Here is a 17,424-nt window from a genome sequence, read left to right as displayed (position 1 = left end):
AAGAAGTTGTCCTCCTCCGTAAGTCCCAGCCGCCATACTGTAACTAGAGAGCAGACAGGCGGGGTGCGTTCACTGACCGAGTCACATCAACTCCACTCACCGCTGAGCTCATTAAATCAGTCGACTGAAAAAAACGTAGTCTTAATTTAGGATTAAAACATAAATTATGCAGTTAATTACGGATAATATGGAATCCCTTTTCTGCCAGGAAAAAGAAACGGGTGAAAAGTTGAAGAAGTTAATAGAAATAGCCTCCTAAAAGTTATAGTCGTAATTCTGACGTTTATAGAGATCTTTAGTCAAATTTATGACGTTTAAAGTCAAAATTATAAGATTTATTAAAAGACGTTTTTTTTTTTTAATTTTTTCTTTCATAACATTACATCTAGTCCTGGTGGAAATTAGGTTCCACAGTAGTCTTTACATTTAGCCACACCTGGAAAATATGGTTTGGGTTTGGATTATAAAGGTAAAAATGTAACTGATATGGAAGTCATGTCTTAATGAAAAATATATCATACAATATACAGTATATATAGTAACTGATTTTTGTCCATATTGCCAGATAATGATATAAAGAATGTCCACTGTTTAATCAGACAGCCGGCCTTTATCGTGAACGACATATAGAGTAACACAATTTAGACCATTTAGATTTCCTTAGAGCAACAAAAACTGTAACGTTTGTAGTACCATATCTAAACTATTTAGATGTTTTACAAATGTCAAAGCAATACTTTAATATTACAGGAATATTATTGTGATTTCTCAAAATAAAAAAACGTAAATTATACAGTCTGAAAAAATACTCCCAGTCTGAACCTGACTCTGATGGGGTTCACGGATGTGAAGATTTCACTGTTAAATGGTAGTGTTTTTGTCCTGCTTTCAACAACAACAAAAAACACACATTCGAGAGGTTTGCCCATTGGGATGCCACAATTGTGATTTCGATGATAGTTGGGTTTCAATGAAAATTGCATTTGGGGAGTTGGGGCTCCATTGGTTGCTTCAAGAAACTGAGGGAGTGTACCTATCTTCATCTATCATCTTCTATCTTATGTAACTGTTGTTGTGTTACGGTACTTTTCAGTAGACCATATTCATAATACTACTACTGTAACTTTCCATTATTACTGACAGTATATTAATAAGAATGCCAAATGACAATGTTTTACAGTTTACAGGTTTTATCCAGGTGACTTGATTTATGGACTGGGACAGCAGGGTGGGGTGTGGTGGGGTGACGTGTGAGGAGATCAAATTCTGCTTATGGCTCCAGAAAAGTCCCTGCTGTGTTCTGGTGAACCGACAGCTGAGACCAAATCAATGTTGGATGAGACAGTAGAGCAGTTAAGTATGGGAGGATAAAACACCACAAGGCATCGCTGCTGCTCATTTTGGTCTAATTCAGTCATCATTTTACAGGAGGTATAACCAAAAACATCCATAGTTTATTGTTCATGTTTCAGTTTCGTCCATCAAAACCTGTTCTCAACATTTTCTGCCTGTCAGGCTGCATGTAGAGTCATGCTCAGGTGAACCGAAGTTCATGAAGTGAGTTTGTCTTATAAGAGAGATATTCTGCTTCACAATTCACAATTATGTGGTGAAATAAGAATACAAATCAACTATGGAGAGATTTTTAGGTGCATGAACAAAAAAAAAAATATTATAGCTGCAAACATCAAATTAGTCAGGACGGGATAAAAAGATTATGGCAGTATGTTCAGTGCTTTTCACGTTTATATTAAGGCACAGTTAAAATGTTCATATATATATATATATATATATATATATATATATATATATATATATATATATATATATATATATATATATATAGAGAGAGAGAGAGAGAGAGAGAGAGAGAGAGATAGATAGATAAATATTGCATTAAAAATAAAGAAAAGTGCTTATAGTAGAATTTATACTGTAGTGATCTTTTCAAATCAAGTAGATTAATTACTTTTCCAGGTCTTAAGACACCTTTGGAAATATGTGAATGTTGTGGTTTTAGAAAGGGTTATGTACCAAACTATTTCCTGGCTGAGAACAGTAACTTGGTCTCTGCTGGCTGCCCGGCAACCAGACAGTGATGACAAGACTTCAGGAAGTTACTGCATTAGAGGTGCTGGTAGATTTTGTTGCGTTTGGACTGAGCCAGGCTGTTTCATTTTCAGTCTGTCTGGATGCTGCCTGTAGCTTCATATTGACCCTGCACACATGAGAGTGATATCAGAATCAGAATCAGAAATACTTTATTGATCCCCAGGGGAAAATTATAATATCAAGCCTCTCATCAAAAATAGAAACTCCTTTGTTCTACTATATTCTTTTTTCTTTTGTGTCCCTTCACAACCCTGTGTCGCTGACGTTTGGTGTAATATAATCACAATTCTAAGGTTGTACATATGATCATATAATCCTGCCGGGGGTCTTTGTAGGTCTGAGAGGCCTGAGGGTTGATGCGGGGTTCACTTCGGGATCAGACTGATTATCAGTCTGTTCCAAATATACCAGTGTGAAGGACGATACAAGGACTGAGCGACTAACACAGATTGTCAAGATCAACCAGAGACCTCTTTGTGTCAGGATCAGAAGTCTTGCAGTTTTACTGTAACCTGGTCCTGGTCCTGGAACAGGTCTTGGTCATGGTATGGATCCTGGTCCTATAGCCCCTGCAGCCATTCCCAGCCCTCCCACAGGGCGAGCAGGAGACCAGCTGTCACTGTGCTAACAGTCTGACTATTATTTGAGATTTAACAGCATCTTACTGTGTTTAGCTTCTTAGCCCAGTTTGACATCACAGCGTCCAGTTAAACAGCGGCTGTGTGTCGGTAACCAGCACACCACTGAAGGATAAGCTCCATTAAAAACTTACTTTCTTATAAATGCTGTGGTTTGGGTTAGGGTTAGAAAAAAAACACTTTTTTTTTTTAACACTTTATTTCTAGAGATGTTTCATTTATCAGACAAGACACTGACACAAGCTATCACCTCAAGACATCAATATGTACAAAAAGATAAGATAAGGAATACTGGAAAGAAGCAAGAAAAAACAAAACCAACATCTGAAACAGACAGATCACAATAACCCAGACAGAAAACAAAAAAACAAAACAAAAAAACACTGTACATCATAGGGTATTTCAGCATAGATAGGGCAGACCAACAGTAGAGGTATGAGTTCATGGTACAAAAAATGAAAATTTGAACTGGCAAACTCCAACTGATGAAGATCATGTGATATGATTTAAATATCCAGAACAGTTACTATATGGACCTTGATGTGAGATTGTTTTCTCAGTATAAAAACCAACAAAAAATAAAAACATCAAAACCAAACAGAACATACAGATAATATGCAGAATTAGTATTATATTTACTATTAGCTTATTGTAATACAGTATTAGTAATTTAGCAAATATTAGTTAAAGTTCTAGAAATAAATCTGATTGATTTGCCCCCCCCATCTGCTTACCTGTAATAAGGTGGACTTGTGCGCATGCGCCGACTGTGCATGCAGCCTGTTACAGTCGCTCCTGTTTGCTTTTGTGTAATTTCCCGCCGGGGATCAATGAAGTACTTCTGATTCTGATTCTGACATGGTGGAACAACGTGGGTCAGCAGGGGGTGTACCCCTTCCCTCTGTGAGCTCCCCCACTCGGGTTCATCCATCTGTTTGCTCAGTGATGGAGATATTAAAGGATTTAGAAAAAGCTGATTTACTGCCTTGTTCTTGACTCAGGCTGAGAGGTGGGCTGTAATTAAAGAAATAATTAATTTAATGATGTGAGTTGATCATTAAATCAATAAAACGTTTGACTTGGTATCTCATAATTTGGACTGTAAAAGTACAACATTTGGTATAGCATCTCATAATTTTAATTAATTCTAAATACTTTTAGTTTTATCATTCCTAACATTTCCTTTTTTCATTTCCTGGCGAGAATAGTTTTTAACTGTCAAGTTTACGGAGCCCTATCTGGACGTGAATACAACTCAGTGACAGGGAAGGCCTTACGTGATGACGCCACCACGACGTACTCCTGCTCATATGCTAAGTGCTAGCTACTTTCTGTAGCTACTTTCTGTAGCGCTGCCTGATGTTGTTTGGGGGAAACTAGAAATTCTGGTAAACTTATTTAGAAAACCGTTAACATTCTCCAGAGCTTCTGAGAGTCGGGCCGTCGCCATGGCTCTGCAAGGCCCGGAGGAGCTGGGGGAGCAGGTCGAAGAGCCGGAGGATCTGGACGACCAGGACGCTAGTAGCATCTCCCCGGCCGAAGAGATAACTCTGCCCCCCGGGCCCGGAGGCGACGAGGACACGGAGGAGGCTCTCCTACTGCCCTGGGACCGGTTCTCCTCCTGGCTGCACTGCATCTGTGTGGTCGGCTTCGACCTGGAGCTTGGACAGGCGGTGGAGGTGAGGCAGAATGAACCACAGGGGACCGCTGGGTCATGTAAAACTCCTCCACCTTGTAGCTAAAATGCCTAAGTTAGCAGTTATCGAGGGCTCAGACTATTTCCTGGACTGGAGCACACAAACCTCTCCATTGGCTCTTTGTTTAGTTGTTATTTGGTCTAACAATGCTGACATGTTAACAAACAAATGCCTCTAAAACTGCAGAATAGTTTTTATTGTAAGATAAACATTTCATGAGTTGATATTGTTTGTCGTAGCCAAGGTGAATTTTGTGTGTTTTATTCTCTGGAGTTAGTCTGTTCCAACAGCATCAGCTCAGCTACTATTTCACATGGAGGCATCTTGCTGAAACTCTTCCTCGGAGAGAAACACACACATTTAACTTTATCAGGCCTTAAACTTGGAGAGTTGAGGCAAGGCAACTCTGGCATGGAGGGTTTGAATTTCACAGTTAGTCACCAGGCAAACAGAACTAACTTAACACCTGTTGTTCTCACTGGAGTTTGGGATACAGAATCAATAACCTTTGAATACAGTACACTGCATACGATAATAAGGTTCTCTACAGTGATCTGGGTTCAGACTCCTGCAAGACTTCCATTTCACTTTCCCCTGTGAACTGAGCAACACAAAGACTGCAGAACTTGCCTTTATTTTTTATTAGAGCAGTTTGTCATTTTGATTTACTGATTGGATAAAGTACCTTTGGAAATGCATCAGTTTGTGAAAGGAATGTGCAGACTCTTTGCATGGAGATCATTTTATCTTTATTCTGCAAAATGTCAGCAAATTGGGAAAAATGCTCATCACAAGTTCCCAGAGGCTATGGGGACTTTTACCAATGATATGATTGATATATCAGATATTCAGTTTACACAATTATCAAAATTGTTGCCGATTAATTTTCTGTCTATTGAATAAGAGTTTAATCAACTTCTCACTGCAGCTCCAAAATCCATTACAATTAATCTGACCAGACATTAGTACTTGACAGTTTTCTGTGCTATGGACACATTTCAGTCTATACCTTGCCATAGATTATATTATCTAGATATTTATTTAATGCTAAAATGTACAGTGCATTAAATTAAATTAAATTAAATGTAAAATGTGTTTTTACACATTTTATCAGTTACAGAAAATAATGGATCCAGTGACATGTTGGTTAAGATGTCCAAGTTGAAAGACCTGTGATGGAAAAGTGCTGATGTTTTGCAGAAGATGTGGGTAGATGAGATCCTGCTGTGTGTTAAATGTGTTCATCTGTCTTCCAGGTTATTTATCCTCATCATTCCAAACTGTCAGAGAAAGAGGTGAGTCAGACCGACTGGACATTAAATCCAGTAATATACTAGAAGTTGGGTAGATTAATTATAATATTTTTTGGTTCATCGTAATGATAATTATTGATCTCATACTATTTGCTGTCTGTCGTGTGTCATTTGTGTTTGGTGTATGAATCACTGACACGATTAAGAGGACAAAAACAAACAATCTTTTTTTCTTTCAGAAAACAAGCATCTGCTACCTTTCCTTTCCTGACTCCAACTCAGGTGAGTTCCTGTTTCAGCCTTAAACATTTTGTCTGATGTCTGAGTGCAGCAGAACAGTCAGACCACAGTGGAGAAGTGGAGGTGTTTGACAAATATTGTGGGACGTAGCCCCAAATCCTGACATTAGAAAGGTGGTTTCAGACGATCTTGCTGGTGACCTTTGAGCCTTGACAGGCTTGAGCTTGTGGTAAATAGTGTTCATTAGATGTAGCTAAAAACTGAACCTTTAATAAAACAACAATATTACATAATTTAAAAATGTATCATCCCTGTCCAGACTAATAGAGTGAACCACAGGACATACTGTTGACTAAGATTATGGTGTAGGGATGGAGTTGTAGTAATTCTCAATATTACAAAATTCATTGTGATTCTGAATGAGATTGTCTCATACACACACTTGTGCACAAACATCTCTATGGAATCGTGTGTGTGTTTGTCTGCAGGTGTGTGTGTGTGTGTTTTTGTTGACTGAGTCGGCAGGCAGTAGAGCTGACAAACCTGCTGTCCTCAGGATGACGACAGGATTAGGACAAAATGCTTACAGTGTTACTATATATATACACTGTAGATCTGCAGCTCTCTCTCTCTGTGTCTCCCATAACTCATTCTCACATCTTGATCAGAGCTGGCATCATCTGTCTGTAATTTACTTTGATTCTTACTAAGGATCAATAAAATTCAGTAGTAGTGGCACATGATTTGTTATGTTGTCTCTGTGCTCCAGCGCACAGGATTTAAAGTGAAACCGATCTTAAAGTGCTGACTCTCAGCTTTAATCTGAGGGTGTTTACATCTATCTCAGATGGAGAGCGGAGGAACTGCAGCGCCTGTGTTAGAGGCAGGGACAGGACCAAAACAGCAACCAACAGAATTAAAATAAAAAAAAACTGAATATTCTCACTATTTGTTTTCTGATCAGGTCCTTAAATTGGGCCCAAACCAGCAGACATGTAAGCATTTAAAATGACATGAGTGTCTTATGCTGTTACAAAGTAGAGCTCTCTATGTTTTGCATCAGAACATTGCGATTATGCTGCACTTGAACACTGCACATAATTAACCCCCAACATGATAATATGATAAACATGAATTGCTTCAAATGCACAAGTTGATATTTTGTATTTGTATAATGGCTCGAATGACTGCGTAATATGTCAAAAGATGTGACTTGTAGTGTTGAACGCACAGAGGGTCTCACCAGCTCTGCAGAGCTTTTTTAGCTTCTTTTAGCTTCTAATTTTGGTTGTACACATTTACTGTATGATTCATGTCTCAGTGTTTCCAGCAGCAGCAGGCAGCAGGCGAGCTCTGGTGCTGGACATGTCATATACGGTGGGCTTATCAAACAGCAGACCGACACAGTTAGAGACTTGCTGGTGAAGGAAGTTGAACATCTAGCAGCTAAAGAGCCAGATGTTTTTCTCAAGAGTTGGTGGAGACCAAACCAGAGCTTAAACAAGAGTGAATATTGCACTTAAATTCATCAGGTGGACACAGAGCAACATTGTCATCCTATTGGAGTCTGTGTCTGCTAGATGTGGAACTTAGTTAGTCACAACACTTGTTCCACAGCTCAAAATCAATTAATGCAGCTTTAGATGCGACCAGACACTGGTATTTGGAAGGCATTCGAAAAAGCAAAACGTCATTATTGCATTATTGCGTCTAGAGCTGAAACAATTAGTTGATTAATGAATAGTTGTAGTCAATAGTGTAATCCAAGAATATGTACAGCTTGTGATCTTGTGAGGCCACAGTTGTTCCAAACTTCAGACTTAAAGTAAGTCCTTCTTCTTCGTCCATTTTGCAAATGAGTTCCTCAGCGTTGCAGAGAGTGCTGGCAGGGTCATAGGATCAGACACATATTCCGAATAAGGAAATAATAGAAACACACAAATAAAACGAAGAGAATTTGCAGACTGAGAAACAGAGCTGTGGTTCAGCTGCTGATGGCCGGGTTCACACTGGGTGGTCTCGAACGCAACCCGACTACATGATGTCATGGAGTCTTGGCTGAGATTGTGTGTCTGTGTGTTTGTGTGTGTGTCTGTGTGTCCTATGAAGTGGAATGCCTTAAAGTCTGACAGTGAGCTGAACTGTGCGTGTGTGTGCGTGTGTGTGCGTGTGTGTGTGTGTGTGTGTGTGTGTGTGTGTGTCTTAAACTCTTCATCATTATCTCATTTTCACTCTTCTGGCGTGTCTGCTGGAGGATGTGCGGAGGTCGTGTGGAGGTTAAGGGCCAGTTGGTGACTCATAGGGCACTTCCTATTTCCTCTTTATTTTTTTCTGTTTCCTCTTCCTGTTTGTCCAGAAGTCAGGCGGAAACCAGGAAGACTCTGAAGAGCCGACTGGTGCAGATTGAAATCACAGAAAATGCAAAATATCAACTAACAATTTTAACAACGTACACTTTTTGAAATTCATCTGGTGAAATCACATTTTCTGCAGTTACACTTTTAACCAGAGTATAACATTTAGAGTCCAACAGAGGTGTCTGGCCCCCCTGTGGTTTTTTTATTAAGTGAATTAATCTGGAATCTGCTCGTGCTTTGATGTGCTGATGATGAGGAATCAGCAAATTAAGTATTCAAAATCTTCAAAATAAAATATTTGCAGGCTCAAATGAATAATGGATAATAATAGAATTATTTTAGAAAATATCCAAAGTATGGAAAAGTTGTTACAAACAACTGTGTTCCCACGGTAACCACACCATCACTCTGCTGCGTTCCCAGGTTGCCTTGGCGACACCCAGTTCTGCTTCCGCTTTCGTCAGGGTTCCAACAGGAAGTCGTCGTTCGGCTGCTTCCTGGAAACCACTGACCGGGACGCACCGCCCTGTTTGAAGGTTGGCACACACACACACACACACACACACACACACACACACACACAGAGCACTATAGATCCACATATATAAACTCTTTAGTGATATAAAATGTGATTTTGTGTGTGTGTTGCAGAGGGAACAGGGCCATTACTATGGTTACGTGTACTTCCGTCAGGTGCGAGACAAATCCCTGAAGAGAGGATACTTCCAGAAGGTGGGTGTCAAACTGCGGTTCTGCTTCAACGCACCGAAAACTTGCCAACACACGTAGAATAAGACCAGAATCATGAATAATTCTGTTAATCTATTAGTTATAATAGATATATAAAATAGTAGTATAATATGTAAAGATCTTTTTCAAGTCAATCGACAGCATTAATGAATAACAATTTTCATTATCGCTTAATAGTTTTAGTTATTTATCAGGTAAAAATGCTCAAACAATCTTTGGTTCCAGCTTCTCAAATGTGAGGTTTCTTTTTTTTGGGGTATTTCCAAAAGCTATTCAAACTGATAACAGAGGACAGAAAACACTGATGTCATATTAAATGATGGTAAAAACAAACTTCTGTGTGTCTCTCCACCAGTCTCTGGTCCTCATCAGTAAGCTGCCCTATGTGACCTTCTTCCACTCCCTGTTGAAGATCATGGCTCCAGAATACTTTGAGAAACAGGAGCCCTGTCTGGAGGCTGGTCAGTCTGATTACCTGTCTGTCTGTCTCTACCTGTCTGTCTGTCTGTATGTCTGTAGCTGCCAAAATATATATATATTGCAATTTAAACGCCCATATCGAGAGACTGTTAGTGTCCAGCTCTTCCAGAGGTCTGCAGAACACAAACAAGCCTCTGGACACACTTTACACTTCCATTGTGATTTCAAGACATTTCACTTTGAGACTCAAGGCATCACATGCTCAGACCACTTTGTGCCCTCAGACCACTGGCAGGAGCCTCAGGTCCTCAAAAGACAGACTGGCTGGTCAAAGGTCCTGGCAGGAACCAAAAGCGATGTTGCCTCTCGAATCTGGTGCAGCTTCTCAGAAAGTGTCACAGAGGCCAAATCAGTGCACACTTTTAAATCTTTTTAATGGGCCTGTTCACCCAAATTACAAAATATATATTTTCTTACTTCCCTCTGGTGTTATTTGTCCATGCTGATAGTTTTGCTGTCTAGGTTTTGAGAAATCTGTCAGATTTTTGCCCCCTCACGGTACAATGGGGATGTCCCTGAAACTCCTGATAATCCTCAAAACACACTGTGGACAGTTTTCGCTGGAAATACTGAAGAAATAGTCCTTTTGAAAACAAGGACACTGTTTCTGGAAAGATGTATTGCTGTCCAGTTTTTCAGATGTGTCTTTAAACACTGTGAGCAGCACAAACAAAAAAACATTAAATTCTCCTCCATTGTATTGGGGTGGAGGCAGAAATCTCAGGGACAGACTTCTCAAAACCTGGACAAAGAAAACCAAAACTACGTGGAGAGACGCCACAAGAGGAAAGTGTGAAACGCTTATTTATCCTTTGGGTGAACTGACCCTCTGTATTTTCTTGCTCTTATAACTTTATAGTTTGTGGTTTGTGGAGTTAATTAACTTATTTTAGTTGTGGTCAGGTGTGCCTGATAAACAAGCAACTGAGTGTAAATAAAGTTATATACTTTATTGCTGTCGGTAAAGCTCTGCGTGGCCTCAGGGTGAATGATTTGATCTGTATGAAGTCGATTCTGACTCAGAGCGCTGTTGTTTGTGTATTTGATTGACAGCTTGTAATGACATAGACCGCTGGCCAACACCCCATCCTGGACGAATCCTCACCCTGCCCATTATGGGCGTGGTCATCAAGGTACACACACACACACACACACACACACACACACACACACCAAATAACTCCATGGGTGGAGACCAGTAGTTTTCATTTTGACTTGTCCCAGCAGGTAAAGCACAGGTGCAACTGATAACATTAATGATGTCTCATGCACTACAGCAGGGCTGTGCAACTGGAACACTTAAATGGGATGCAGCCAATGTTAATGTAATTAATTTCAAAATGTCCTCCATGAGAAAATCCTAATGTGTTTCTTTTAAAGATGCACTGCGGCCTTCCTGAAGCGTTAGTTCTGCATGTGTGAAGTGTGTTGTTATAAGTGGCACCACTGGTGGACTGTGAACCATTGGACTGTGGTCGTCTTCCACACATATTCTGATTGTCTGAGTGTTCAAACTGTGACTGTGTTGAATCTGTGTGCTGCTGCAGGTTCGCATCCCAACCTGTTACGACAAACCAGGAACCTCACAGCTGGTGCAGTCCGCCCAGGTGATCACACACACACACACACACAAAACAAATAGTGGTGTTTCTATGTGAAGGAGTTGCTGGTATTAATATTTGCATGAAGTGTGTGAACGTACTAAAAGAGTGTGTTTGTTTTTCAGAGTGACAGTCAGGTGTCCATCGTGCTCCCGACCATCCATGAAGTTGACCTCTTCAGGTGAGACCTGCTGGTCGCTGTGTTTTCCTTCTCCACACTGCACATGCTTCTGTCCCCACCTGCTGTTCAATGGTGGTACTGCAGCAGTTTTCCTCCAACTGCACGGTTTCACCTGCTGACACCTGGTGGACAAAACCACCTTCTCCCCAAAAGATTACCTGCCAAAAAAAAAAAAAAAAAGTCTTCATTGTAATATTCAGTTTGTGTTTCTAAAACCTGATTATGCTCTTGTACAGTTAGTGCCCTTATTCACAGAACTCGCCCACAGGGTCATTGTGAGCAGCATGAATAGTCATGGTTATTATTAAAAGGTCAGTTTTACTGTTTTTGTTGTGGCGCTGTCATCCTGTTCATTTACATATTCTGTATTTAGGTCAAAAAAAGAACAATAACCACCTCCTGCTCACGTTCATTGTTAATTTGTTTATTTTGCCCTTTATCGCTAGCGGCTCTCAACGAGAAGTAACAGAACTGAAAGGAAAGAATAAAACTAGATTTAACAAAATAAAAATTATAAATAAAGGAGTATTTGGAAGCAAAAAACACCACCTGCTCTGTTCAGAATGTCCCATAAAGACAAATAAGGAAAAACTCCTCTGAGACCTGCAGATGTTCTCTCTCTTTCTCTCCCCAGGTGTTTCTACCCAGTCTTTTTCCACATCCAGATGCTGTGGGAGTTGGTGTTGCTGGGGGAGGCACTCGTGGTCATGGCGCCATCGCCAGCGGAGTCGTCGGATACCGTGCTGGCATTGGTCAGGTGAGTTGTAGAGGGGCAGGTCATTGTGCCAGCAGGTACAGAAGCTTGACATTTTATAGAAAGTTTGAAGTTAAATCAGATCAAATTCAATGTGTTTTCTGAATTTGTGTCTTTAAGTCCTGGAAAAGTACGTAAAATATCTAGAAATATGTCTTCATGTGTTTAATACAGTTAAATTTCACATCTTAGACCTTGAAAGTATTGTGGCTTCTTGGTGAACTGTTTGGAAGGGAGCATGGATACAGACCGGTCACATGTCATGTTTTTATTTTCATTCTTTCAGTGATGACGTTAGTTGTATTTAGTGAAGCTGCAGCTCTCTGCTCATGAAGCCCCACATGGAAGTTCTTCAGGCTTCAAACATTAAGATGTCTTCATCTCTCCCTGCAGTTGTATCTCTCCTCTGCGTTACTGCAGTGACTTCCGGCCGTACTTCACCATCCACGACAGCGAGTTTAAGGAGTACACCACCAGGACGCAGGCTCCGTGAGTAATGATGAACCAGCGCAGCAGTTACCATGTTGCCTTTGAGCACGTCATTGATCTCCTATCTGCCGTGAAGCAAATTTTGACTGGCCTTAGTGCTGGAAAGTGGTACAGTGGCGGATCCTGACGCGACAACACATGTCAAGACGCCACCGATGTGTGGGCGTACATAGAAAACAATGTGCACGGCTGTTCTGATGTGTGTCGTAATCACATGAAACATGCTCGAGGGAACATTCGACACCATTTCACCAACTTTCAGTTACGTTTCTCTCTGTCTTGCTCTCAATTTCAATTTTAAATTGCTTTAGTGGCATGAAATGTCAAGTGAAAAGCATGTGAAGGAAAACAGTGTGTAAAGGGTATATAAAAGAATTATGAGCAGTGACCATAACAGAAAAAAAAAAGTCTTTTAATAGATACAGAAGACAAATAAATCATGAACGTTGTGATTACATGGCATGTGCCTTCGACTGCGAGGCTGCGGGGACACTACTGATAGTTTGCGGTGTAACAAGCTCTCCGGTTGGATGTTTTTAAAGCAATGCTCTCTGGGACTCGTAGTTGATCGCAGTTTTCAGCTCAGTATCTTGTTGTTTGTACTGAGGATTCAACCAGGAGAGTTTTGTGTCATCACAGTGTTGAAATGAGACTTTTACTTCCAGAAAGGTAAACACTCTATAAAGATCTCAATGAAAAATAGTTTTTAAAGGAATCAAGCAAACTTCAGGTGCTGTTTGAATCTGGCACCTTGTTCCTGTAATTGTGCGTAGAGAGTTGTTCGTATTTGTAGAGTCATCTGTGATCTGTCTCTCTCTCTCTCTACAGGCCGTCAGTCATTCTGGGAGTGACCAATCCCTTCTTTGCTAAAACCCTGCAGCACTGGCCGCACATCATCCGCATCGGAGACATGAAGCAAGCAGGTAGATGAAACTGCTACCAGTCAAGAAGTTTTCCAATATTCCACTTCAGTCAAAAGTGATGTTTGTCTTTAATTAATAAAAGACAAATGTCGTAACCTTGCGATGCAATGCAGTCCACTATAACAGCAACGTCAGCCTCTGAAATGACCAGTGTACTTCCAACTGCGTTACAGTGTAAACTGTTACTGTCACCATTCTAAATTAAATATATACATAAATGATATAAATCCCAGTTTATGTTTCCCACCCCTGTGTTGACTTACTGTACAGCTGTAAGTCAGACGTCAGGTAACGCGTATTTAAAAACTCTTTCCATCTGTTGGTTCCTCTCAGGAGAAATGGCCAAGCAGATGAAAGTCAAGAAACTGAAAAACCTCAAAACGCTGGACTCTAAACCTGGTAAGTGCTCCATACTCTCCATTTTGTTTGTGCAAAAGCACCTCACAGAACTGTCCTGCAACTCGCTCACAAACTCACATTTATGAGGCAGCAGATCCTCCAGACCAGACCAGCTGTACACTGTCAGCAGGGTGAGCGTCTGTTTCTTGACGTGTGTGTGTGCGTGTGTGTGTGTTGCAGGTGTGTACACTGCGTATAAGCCATATCTCAACAAAGATGAAGAAATCATCAAACAGCTTCAGAAGGTAAGACAGGGTCTCTCCTCAGTGTCCTGCACGTCTTCACTTGTTTTACTGATTAGATGCACTTTTAAGAACACATTCATTTTTCTTTTTGTAATTTTTTTGGGGGGGCTTAACAGCATTTACAGTGGTTTCAACATCCTTTTTTCTAGGCTGTAGACCTGATACCAGTCTTTGGGCCTTTTCAGTGCTTTTGAGCTGGTTTTAAAGTTGTATGTTAAGGAGTTGAGGCCCCATAGCTGAAGTACACCTCTACAAAAATACATGTCAGGGCTACGGCAGCTACAAAGGGACCTTGTGGAACAGGGCTGTGACTAACAATTGTTTTTATTATCAATCGATCTACAGACTATTTTCTTGATTAATTGTACAAAATAGCAAAAAGACAGATGTCTCTTTTCGTCTGACAAACCTACAGTACGGGACTCCCTTTAACCCCTTGCGTGAAATGTAAGTCCAGCTTAAGGGTCCCATATTTTATGAAATAATAAGAGTTGAAGTGAGTCTCAAACCGAGTAGTACTTACAGTTTTAATCATTTCTGAGTTGTTTCTCAAAAAGCATTTGGCTGTGCTATAAAAAGAATATCTTACTCCTGCAAACAGCATGTGTTTTTTAAAATAGCTATGCTACCAAACTACCACTGAGAAATGGACGAGTAGCATCACCGCTCGCACACATTGCTGCAATGTGTATGAAATGAAATGAGAGAGCAGCTTAATGTTTGATAATTGTATTGAATTAGGATTTTTGTTTTTCAGGGTGTTCAACAGAAGAGACCTTCGGCGGCCCAAAATGCAATTCTTCGTCGCTACTTCTTAGAACTGACACAGAGTTTCATCATTCCTCTGGTAACAACCAATGATTTTTTTTTTATTTAATATCTACCTTTTTCAAGATGGTCTCATAGTGACATGCTGCTGTTTGTCTGTTTGTGTGTCTCATCGTCACGTGTACAGCAAGTGTTTTTAATATGTGTTATATATATATATATATATATATATATATATATATATATATATATATATACTATGTACACTAGATACTTCAACCAACCCCCATGCTGAGAAACACGGTTTCATGTATTCAGTCCGTGCTGCCGATGGGTTGAACTGAAACGATTAAACTTGTGTGTTACAGGAGCGGTACGTGGCCAGTCTGATGCCTCTGCAGAAGTCCATCAGTCCCTGGAAGAGCCCTCCTCAACTCCGACCGTTCATCCAGCAGGACTTCATGAAGACGCTGGAGAAAGCTGGACCTCAGCTCACATCCAGACTGAAAGGAGACTGGATAGGACTCTACAGGTGCACACACATGTTGATGAATTCATGAACTGCGTAAATTAGTTTCTGTGTTGTAACCTTGTGTCTCTGGATGTATTATAACTATTCTACACAATATATAGATACAGTGACTGTTGAAATGGTAATCGGGGCAACTATAGAGAGAACTAGACCTCATATTAGACACAGGCCTTTTATTACAAATTTATATTTGAGTCTATTTGATCATAATTTAGTAAAGCACCCTACTGTTCAAACATAGGCTCAAACTGCACATTTTCTCCCTTTCCTGGTGGGCTTTTAATGTGAAACATCAGCAGGAAGTGTTGCGTTTAATTGGTAGTAGAGGAATGCAAGAACGACAAAGTAGAGGTGATTGGAGTTAATCATGGAAACGCACTTTATCCTGAGCATCGTGTGTGGTTTTCTGTGCGTCTGAAGGCATTTCCTCAAGTCTCCCAACTTTGACGGCTGGTTCCGCAACAGGAGGAGAGAGATGACCCAGAAACTGGAGGCTCTGCACCTTGAGGCGCTGTGTGAGGAGGTGAGGAGGGAGGCAGTCAGGGGAGGGGGGAGGGAAGATCAGGTACAGTCAGTGATTCTGTCAACCTGAAATACCAACTGACATTTCAGAGTTTTTCAGCCATTCGCACTTCAGTTTGGAACAAGTTGTTGAGGCCCACCTGACTAAATGACACTGTGTGACAGTAGCTGTGTTCCCATCCACCTGTTTTTATGTGCAATTTGAATTAGTGCATAAAAAAAATCCTGAGTAGAAATGCAAAGAAAAAACAAATTGCAAAAAAATCTAATAGGCTTGGCTGGGGTGGAAAAGTTGGTTCATCGATGAAAGCAAAGTGCTTTACCAAACGTACATGAAGCACGTGACTTCAACATCGACTGACGAGACGAAAACATCAGATCTGAGTGGAGCGATGAGGAGACCATAACCTTCCTCAAATTAACACATGAAACGAACGTAAACGCCACATTTCCACCGTTTTAACTTTGACTCTTCTTCCTCTGTCTCTGTCTCACTGTCCCTCTGTCTGTCTGTCCCTCTGTCTGTCTGTCCCTCTGTCTGTCCTTCTCTCTCTCTGTCTGTCCCTCTGTAGGATCTGCAGCAGAGAGTCCAGAGACACTCAGAGGTGGAGACAGTTGATCTGGTTCTGAAGTTGAAAGATAAACTGGTCAGTAGAAACTCATCACAGAATCATACACTCTGCATCAGTACTACAAATATTACTGCTTATATTGCATCAGTACTACAAATACTACTGCTATTGATTACTGCTTTAACTGCTAGCACAGCCACTGCTTTTGCTAAAACGAGGGCTACACTACTCGTATAACAGTTGCCACAACTATTGCTATTTGTAAAGCTGAGTACTGGTACCAGTACACTACAGCTGCTACCAGTGCTGACACCACTGGTGCAATTACTAATACCACTGCTGTATGAAAATAAGTTGTAATAAACCTGAATTGTGCTTTTAAATCAACTTCTTCTGCTAGTTTTAGCATTTGATATATGGATTTCATTTAAATGAATGATTAGCACTAATAAAATGTGTGAATGTTTAAGTCTAATAAAATGTGAACACTGATGGATGCACTCTGGCTCACGATGCTCTCTGCTGCAGAGTCAGGCGGAGAGGGAGCAGCTCCCGGTGCGTCCGGGGACTGTGGCCAAACTGAGGGCCCACATCGAGGCCGTCATCCTGGCCTTACCAGAGGACCTGCAGGGCATCCTCCACAAGCCCTCCACACCCTGACCTTTAACCCCTCGGTCTGCAACTCTAACCCCAGTTTGAGCTTGTTTTAAAGTTTGGGGGGTAGTGGGTCTCCTCCCAGTTGGCTCCCAGGTGGAGGGACCCGTGTTTACTTAGACTGGGTCCCAGTTTGAGGACCTCTTCTGGTCTAACATGGAAAGCACACCACATTTTTGTTTCCCAAAATATACATCAACTTCAGTTATACTTTTTTTTTTTTGTCACCCAAACTGCTACTGTGGCGACTCAGTGGA

General features: G+C 40.8%; 1 protein-coding gene across 1 annotated transcript; it reads left to right on the top strand.

Annotated features, from left to right (window-relative positions):
* The first annotated feature begins 4,198 nt into the window (after positions 1 to 4,198).
* Positions 4,199 to 17,173, top strand: dennd6aa (DENN/MADD domain containing 6Aa). Its single transcript, XM_070902654.1, has 19 exons — positions 4,199 to 4,429; positions 5,704 to 5,742; positions 5,940 to 5,982; positions 8,721 to 8,833; positions 8,949 to 9,029; positions 9,403 to 9,508; positions 10,581 to 10,660; positions 11,075 to 11,134; positions 11,254 to 11,309; positions 11,944 to 12,066; positions 12,457 to 12,552; positions 13,381 to 13,475; positions 13,809 to 13,874; positions 14,055 to 14,119; positions 14,877 to 14,966; positions 15,256 to 15,419; positions 15,840 to 15,942; positions 16,514 to 16,588; positions 17,042 to 17,173. The coding sequence occupies exons 1-19, from the start codon at positions 4,199 to 4,201 to the stop codon at positions 17,171 to 17,173; spliced, it is 1,818 nt and encodes a 605-aa protein (XP_070758755.1).
* Positions 17,174 to 17,424: the final 251 nt, after the last annotated feature.

The sequence above is a fragment of the Enoplosus armatus genome, chromosome 3, assembly GCF_043641665.1.
Source record: "Enoplosus armatus isolate fEnoArm2 chromosome 3, fEnoArm2.hap1, whole genome shotgun sequence".
Taxonomy (NCBI): Eukaryota; Metazoa; Chordata; class Actinopteri; order Centrarchiformes; family Enoplosidae; genus Enoplosus; species Enoplosus armatus.
This window is presented reverse-complemented; position numbering and strand designations above follow the sequence as displayed.